The sequence below is a fragment of the Lipotes vexillifer genome, unplaced genomic scaffold (assembly GCF_000442215.2).
Source record: "Lipotes vexillifer unplaced genomic scaffold, Lipotes_vexillifer_v1.1 scaffold102, whole genome shotgun sequence".
In the NCBI taxonomy this organism is placed as follows: Eukaryota; Metazoa; Chordata; class Mammalia; order Artiodactyla; family Lipotidae; genus Lipotes; species Lipotes vexillifer.
The window spans coordinates 4,298,302-4,306,436 of NW_006786541.1; the positions used below are offsets into that span (position 1 = coordinate 4,298,302).

An 8,135-nucleotide genomic window follows, 5' to 3' on the forward strand; every position below is an offset into this window, starting at 1 on the left:
TCTTTATATTGATTATATCTTGAAATGATAATATTTTGACTATATTGGGTTAAATGAAATAAAAATATTTTTTAAATTATTTTACCTTTTTCTCTTTAACTTTTTTCATTGTGGTTACCCAAAAATAGAAACTTACATATACGGCTCATATTATATTTGTTTTGGACAATGCTGATCTAGAACCTTTTTTCTTTTCTCCTTTTTTTTTTTTACTGAAATGGCAGCTTTGTTTTTAAAGATTAAAAAGCTCATGGTAAATCTCTCTTGCTTTTGTTTGTGATGCACAGGCACTTTAAAGAGGAGGAGACCTCCCCAGCCCATTCAGCAACCCCAGCGTCAGAGGCCCCGGGAGAGTTATCAGATGGGACACATGAGACGTTAACTCAGCTTTTGCCTTGGTTCTTCCTAGTGCCTACAATGGGAAAACTTCACTCCAAAGAGAAACCTATTAAATCATCATCCCCAAACTAAACCCTCACAAATAACAGTTGAAGAAAAAAATGGCAAGAGATCATGTCCTCAGATCAGGTGGAATTACTTAAATTTTAAAGCCTGAAAATTCCAATTTGGGGGTGGGATGTGAAAAAGGAACCCAATTTTCTTATGGACAGATATTTTTAACCTAATGGCACAAAGTCTTAGAATATTATTATGTGCCCCGTGTTCCCTGTTCTTCGTTGCTGCATTTTCTTCACTTGCAGGCAAACTTGGCTCTCGATAAACTTTTATCACAAATTGAAATATATATATTTTTTTCAACTGCCAATCAAGGCTAGGAGGCTTGACCACCTCAACATTGGAGACATCACTTGCCAATGTACATACCTTGTTATATGCAGACATGTATTTCTTACGTACACTGTACTTCTGTGTGCAATTGTAAACAGAAATTGCAATATGGATGTTTCTTTGTATTATAAAATTTTTCCGCTCTTAATGAAAAATTACTGTTTAATTGACATACTCAGGATAACAGAGAATGGTGGTATTCAGTGGTCCAGGATTCTGTAATGCTTTACACAGGCAGTTTTGAAATGAGAATCAGTTTACCTTTTCCTTATGATGGAGTTCGTTCTGATATTCATTTTGTTTTATCAAATGGCTGCTAAGAGCACAAGAGTGACGATGCTGAAGAACACAGTTAAGTGCAAACTGGACACATGCAGCATACTACTACTTCAGGCTTAGTTCTTTATGTCAATGTCTGATTTCCGCTTACTTATTTTAAACTTGCTAATTCAATTCCATTTTTGAAGTGATAGGTGAAGTTTTATTCATGTTTGGTAGCAATTATGTCAGTGAAATGATTCTTTTTATTTGCAGCCTCTTATTTGTATGCTAATTATGTTTTGGTTTTGTCTGATACGGAAAAGAAAAGCTGTGTCTCTATTTTATCAAAATATTTGAACAGCGTTTTCAGCATATCATCACTGATCATTGGTAACCACTAAAGAAGAGTGATTTGCTCAACCAGTAGTTAAAATTGTAGCTAGGCCTTCTGACATTTTTTTTCCCTAAAATATTTTAACTGCAATGAAGGTGAAACAGCACAATGTCCCATTCCAAATTTATTTTTTAAACAAGTGTAAATAATTGGCTTTTTAAAGAAAGAAGGCAAAAGCATTTAATGTATTATAACAGGCTTATTGCTATGCAGGAATGGAAGGGGGCATTACAAAAAAACTTTAAGCTTGTGACATATTTATTGCTTCTGTTTTCCAGCTACACCACTTAAATTAGAAGTAAACAGCTATGATTTTCCTGGCTTCACATAGGAGGCAAATTTAGGGAAAGGTGAAAAGATTTGTGTTTGGCTTTTTTTTTTTTTTCTTTTTTTCTTAAGAGTATAAGGTTTACACAATCATTCTCATAATGTGACGCAAGCCAGCAAGGCCAAAAATGCTAGAGAAAATAATGGGATCTCTTCCTTGTAAACTTGTACAGTATGTGGTGACTTTTTTCAAAATACAGCTTTTTGTACATGATTTAGAGACGAATTTTGTACATGAAACCCCAGATAGACTATAAATAATTCTAAACAAACAAGTAGGTAGATATATATGTAATTGCTTTTAAATCATTTAAATGCCTTTGTTTTTGGACTGTGCAAAGGTTGGAAGTGGGTTTGCATTTCTAAAATGGTGACTTTTACTCTGCAAGAGTTATTAGTAACTTCTTGAGTGTGGTAGACTTTGGAACATGTACATTTTTTGCTTGTAATGTTATCCTGTGGTAGGGTTTTGGCAGGTACATACTGCCCTATTTTATTTTGAGTCTAAGTTAAACGTTTTCTGAAAAGAGATGCGTGCACTGAACTCTTTCCACTGCAAATCAAGATGTGGTAAAACAAAAGGATCAAGACAAATGAGATCTAATACTACTGTCAGTTTAATGTCCACTGTGTTTTATACAGTATCTTTTTGTTCACTTTGGAAATTTTTACTAAAAATTGCAAAAAATAAAGTATTGTGCAAAGATGTAAGGTTTTTTGAAACTTGAAATGCATTAATAAATAGACTTGATGAAATCGTCTTGAAGGTTTCATACTCTTTGAACTCTGAGAACTATCAAAAGAAGCTTCCGGCAAGGCAGCTTTTCCTTACTAAATGAAAGAGATTGTTAAGCAGAAAGGATGGTCTCTTCCCTCACAGGTACAGATATCTTTATTCCTAATTAAGACTTCATGTAAAAATTTTATTATTAGATATCTCTTTCTACACACAATGAACATTTGAAAAACATTTAGTCTCAACTGCTTTACGTATTTCTAATCAATATTCAAATTGCTTAAATGTGTCTGTCTTAGCAGAAGAGCTGAGTCATTTTGGAAACTGGTTTTATATATATTTTGCAAAGTTTTGAATGCTAAGTACCTCATTTATTTTAAAAGTCTAGTTTGATGATAAGTGTATTTAAAAAATTTGAGCCACGTTTTCCTGCTTTGTCAAATTCATAGCAAATAAGAAGAGACTTGATATTTCAGTCTTACCTAGAAAAAGAATTGTAAGCCCAGAGTGGTGCCCTGCACAGAACAATCTGCCCCAAACTCAAGTTATTTAGTTATTTTTTAAATATATTGAGGCCAGCTTAAATAAGTAGTATTTGTTAAATGAATAAAAATATGCAATACTTTTCAGTTACTTTAATTTAGAAGCCTCAAAATGTATATTATGTTTAATTACGTTTGTTTATGAAACCATCAATATTGATTCAGATGATTGCAAATTTATTATTTTTACTTACAATTGAATATTTAAATTTTGTTTAGATTAAATCAGCAATAGAATAAATTATTACAGTTTCTGGACTAGTGTTCTCCATCGTGTCAGGCAATATACAGTTTGGGGAAGGACTCCTTTTAGGGCATATGGCAGCTTTATCTGATCAGTCTTGTTTTCTGAGGTGTGTCTTCAGCAGTTTGTGCTTTGAGGTACTTCATTTTTGTTACATTCACAGACTAGTGAAAACTGAAGATTTCTCCAAATTGAGCAAAAACTACTCTCGAGTTCTTATTTCGGTCCCTGTGGTCTGTACATTTTAAGACCTAATGATTATTATTTCTCCAAAGACGGGATTAGATTAGTGTCCTTGGCAGCTGTGCAATTGTGGGTGCATGTGCTTGGGAAGGCTTTTAATTTCCTAAGTATTTCTAATCGAAAGTACAAGAGGGTCAGTGTAGTAAGTCCATTACGGAACTGGACAGCCCATCTTCAGGGGTATAAGAAGTGATGTTCTTTATCCAGATTTAAAGAGTCAAGGTCTCCCAAAGCTAGAGAGCAAGTTGGATATAGTTTAAAAGCAGCTGCCAGGGACAGTTTTTCTCTAGAGAAGTCACTAAAGTTGCAAGAAATTGTAGTTTCCTGAAAAACACTTTTGACTTCTAAGTAACAAAAAGGATAATTAGTTTGCCCCACAGAGCTCAGCTTCAGTTTCAGCATTTCTGGTTTTATGTTCTTTATAGAAAACAGCTTCCATTTGAATCAGTTTTTCTGTTTATTACCAGTTTAGTTTTACCACTATCATTTCTGTATCCAACGCTTTACATTATCAGGATACAAGTGAATGAACCCTTGTGTTCTGTATTACTGTATTGTTTGTGTGTCTTAGGTACATACATGTATGCACTATTTTCAGTAGAAATTCATATATTTTGTAATTGATAAGCTCTTCAGAGTATCTGTTCTCTCCTATGAAAAGCAACATGATACTAGGTAAAAATGGAGGGTTGAGCAAAATATTTATTAGCCTCTGCTCTTTCCTAAAATCTCTGCTAAAATCATAGTGACTGGGGAAAGAAAACAGCATATCCAACAAGGATAAGAAATATCGAAGAGAAGATAACAAGAACAACATTTTGGAGACTGGAAAGCAGATGGACAAGTAGCCAAATCCTAAACCAGCCAGTGGAAACATGAGAACAGCCCAGTTTGCATTGTTAACATTTTGGGATATAGTCTAAGACTTTTTTCTGTGCACCTTTCTTATTTAACAATACATTGATATTGTATCTACATCATTTTAATGATTGTAAATATTTCATTCTATGGATGTATTATACATTTTAAAAATTAACCAATTCCCTATTGTTTGGATATTTAGGTTTTCAGATTGTTCATTATTTTAAACAATCCTTTAAGGAAAATCCTAAGTCTAATAATAAAATAAATTCCTAAAAGTGGAATTAAAAGTGGGTTAAAGATTTTCTAGGGGCTTCCCTGGTGGCATAGTGGTTAAGAATCTGCCTGCCAATGCAGGAGACATGGGTTAGAACCCTGGTCCGGGAAGATCCCACATGTGGTGGAGCAGCTAAGACCGTGCGCCACAACTACTGAGCCTGCATGCTGCAACTACTGAAGCCCGCACGCCTAGAGCCCGTGCTTTGCAACAAGAGAAGCCACTTGAAGGAAGCCTCTTGAAAAAGTTTCCACTGGCCAAAGCTGTTTTACTGTGTGAGTTAATAATGATAGTTTACAAAATCCTAGTTACCTTTGGCATATGCTCTTAAAGAAATATTCCAGGTAATAAAGAGGAGTAATACAATATCACCATTTTACCCAACAATGATTAACGGACCCAGACAACAAGCAGCAGTGGCTGCTAACCTCACAAAGAGACAGCAGTCCAATAATTTGTGCCTCCTAATGGAGACACGTGTGCCTCTTCTGAAGCAGTCCTGCCAAAAGTCCGATCTGATCCTGGTCAAGCCTCCGGGTCTGCCTGCCTCTGTACTAGAAACACAGGAAATAAAGGGACACGATAAATGATACCACAAAGGCTTCAATCAGCAAAACCCAGACTGGAAAACTACAGGACAAATGACCCTGTTTCTTCAACAACTGACTTGCAAGGAAAAAAGAAAAAGATGGATTAAGAGAGACTTGAGATTTATCTGCCAATACAACCTATGGATTTATTTGGATCCTAATATAAATAAACAATGAAAAATGAGGAAATAGGAAAACTAACTGGATATATGATGATTTTAAGGATTTTTGCAATTATCTTTAGGTGTGATAATGGTATCATGGTTACATTTTTAAAAGGAGCCCTTTTAGAGACACACGCTGAAGACCTAAAAGTGAAATGATACTGTGTTTAGGTTTGCTTAAAAAAAAATTGCAGGGCTTCCCTGGTGGTGCAGTGGTTGAGAATCTACCTGCTAATGCAGTCAACAAGGGTTCGAGCCCTGGTCCAGGAAGATCCCACATGCCGTGGAGCAACTAAGCCCGTGCGCCACAACTGCTGAGCCTGCGCTCTAGAGCCCGCAAGCCGAAACTACTGAAGCCCACATGCCCAGAGTCCATGCTCTGCAACAAGAGAAGCCACCACAATGAGAAGGCCGCGCACCCCAAGGAAGAGTTAACCCCTGCTCGCCGCAACTAGAGAAAGTCCGGGCACAGCAACGAAGACCCAACGCAGCCAAAAATAAAAAAAAACAAAATAAAATAAATTAATTAAAAAATAAACTCTTAGAGGAAAACATAGGCAGAACACTCTATGACATAAATCACAGCAAGATCCTTTTTGACCCACCTCCTGGAGAGATGGAAATAAAAACAAAAATAAACAAATGGGACCTAATGAAACTTAAAAGCTTTTGCACAGCAAGGAAACCATAAAGAAGATGAAAAGACAGCCCTCAGAATGGGAGAAAATATTTGCAAATGAAGCAACTGACAAAGGGCAGCTCATGCAGCTCAATATCCAAAAAACAAACAACCCAATCCAAATATGGGTGGGAGACCTAAATAGACATTTCTCCAAAGAAGATATACAGATGGCCAACAAACACATGAAAGGATGCTCAACATCACTAATCATTAGAGAAATGCAAATCAAAACTACAATGAGATATCATCTCACACCAGTCAGAATGGCCATCATCAAAAAATCTAGAAACAATAAATGCTGGAGAGGGTGTGGAGAAAAGGGAACATTCTTGCACTGCTGGTGGGAATGTGAATTGGTGGAGCCACTATGGAGAACGGTATGGAGGTTCCTTAAAAAACTACAAATAGAACTACCATATGACCCAGCAATCCCACTACTGGGCATATACCCTGAGAAAACCAAAATTCAAAAAGAGTCATGTACCAAAATGTTCATTGCAGCTCTATTTACAATAGCCCGGAGATGGAAACAACCTAAGTGCCCATCATCGGATGAATGGATAAAGAAGATGTGGCACATATATACAATGGAATATTACTCAGCCATAAAAAGAAACGAAATTGAGCTATTTGTAACAAGGTGGATAGACCTAGAGGCTGTCATACAGAGTGAAGTAAGTCAGAAAGAGAAAGACAAATACCGTATGCTAACACATATATATGGAATTTAAGGGGAAAAAAATGTCATGAAGAACCTAGGGATAAGACAGGAATAAAGACACAGACCTACTGGAGAACGGACTTGAGGATATGGGGAGGGGGAAGGGTGAGCTGTGACAGGGCGAGAGAGGGGCATGGACATATATACACTAACAAACATAAGGTAGATAGCTAAGTGGGAAGCAGCCGCATGGCACAGGGATATCAGCTCGGTGCTTTGTGACCGCCTGGAGGGGTGGGATAGGGAGGGTGGGAGGGAGGGAGACGCAAGAGGGAAGAGATATGGGAACATATGTATAACTGATTCACTTTGTTATAAAGCAGAAACTAACACACCATTGTAAAGCAATTATACCCCAATAAAGATGTTAAAAAAATAAATAAAATAAAAGGCTATACAGCCGATATTTAAAAAAAAAAATTGCGAGCTGCAGTTGGGTAGGGTATGGGAGTAAAGCTGAAAAACGAGACTAACTGTGAGTTGGTGGTTGTTGAAGCTGGGTGACGGCCCCTTGGGGACTCATTATACTGTTTTCTCTACCTGGGCTTGTATTCAACAGTTTCTTTAAAATTTTTTTAAAACGTGAATTAAGTTCATATAGACGCTCATTCATTACTGTTTCTATTTTAGCAACAATTCCTGATAATGGCCTATATTCCTAATGGGTTTTTTTAGTGATTTTCGTGAAATTATACTTGAACCAGTCAAGCAAACATAGTTAATTATATTCTGCTCCAGTTACAATGAGTGATTAATTGATTTCAACTGCTAAGGTGAATGCTTGAAGCTATCAGTCATTCAGCAATCATGTCAAGCAGGCCATTAGATCCCTCCTGGCTCACTAGTTTTTGTGGGGCCTAACAGCTAGTTAAAGAAAATATTTATTTTCTGTTAAAACATGTCAGGGGGTATGATCAGATGATCCACGTTTAACCTGTGTGTCCTATATTAGAATAAGTGTTAAGTAGCTCAGTACAGTAAACTAGATTCTACTCTTTCTTTTTAAAATGATAATGATCTCTGGAGGTGGAAATGTATCTTTAAAAAGATATCTTGGAATTGTCTGTTCTCAATGTAAAGAAATTAGAATAATTTGATCTAGTGTAGATTGTCTTATATAAAATGTGTTTCCATCGTGTGAGTTTTAGACATCACTTTGAAAAGTGAAGCCTATTTAATAATACTGAACTAATTAGACAATTTTATTCTTCATCCTCGATGTATATTTTATTTTTTTCCCCCTGCCTTTTGGGCAGTTAGCCTCTGTATTTCTGAACCCAAAAAGCCAGTTTTTATGAAGTGTC

At 36.2% G+C, this 8,135-nt stretch overlaps 1 protein-coding gene across 1 annotated transcript in view; it reads left to right on the forward strand.

Annotated features, from left to right (window-relative positions):
• The window catches only part of ADAM10 (ADAM metallopeptidase domain 10), a 113,646-nt gene extending 111,117 nt beyond the window's left edge, over positions 1-2,529 (forward strand). Inside the window, exon 16 of the mRNA XM_007458903.1 lies at positions 288-2,529. Coding sequence (XP_007458965.1) covers positions 288-382 — 95 coding nt within the window. The 3' untranslated portion in view covers positions 383-2,529. The remainder of the gene's footprint in view (positions 1-287) is intronic.
• The last annotated feature ends 5,606 nt before the right edge of the window (positions 2,530-8,135 follow it).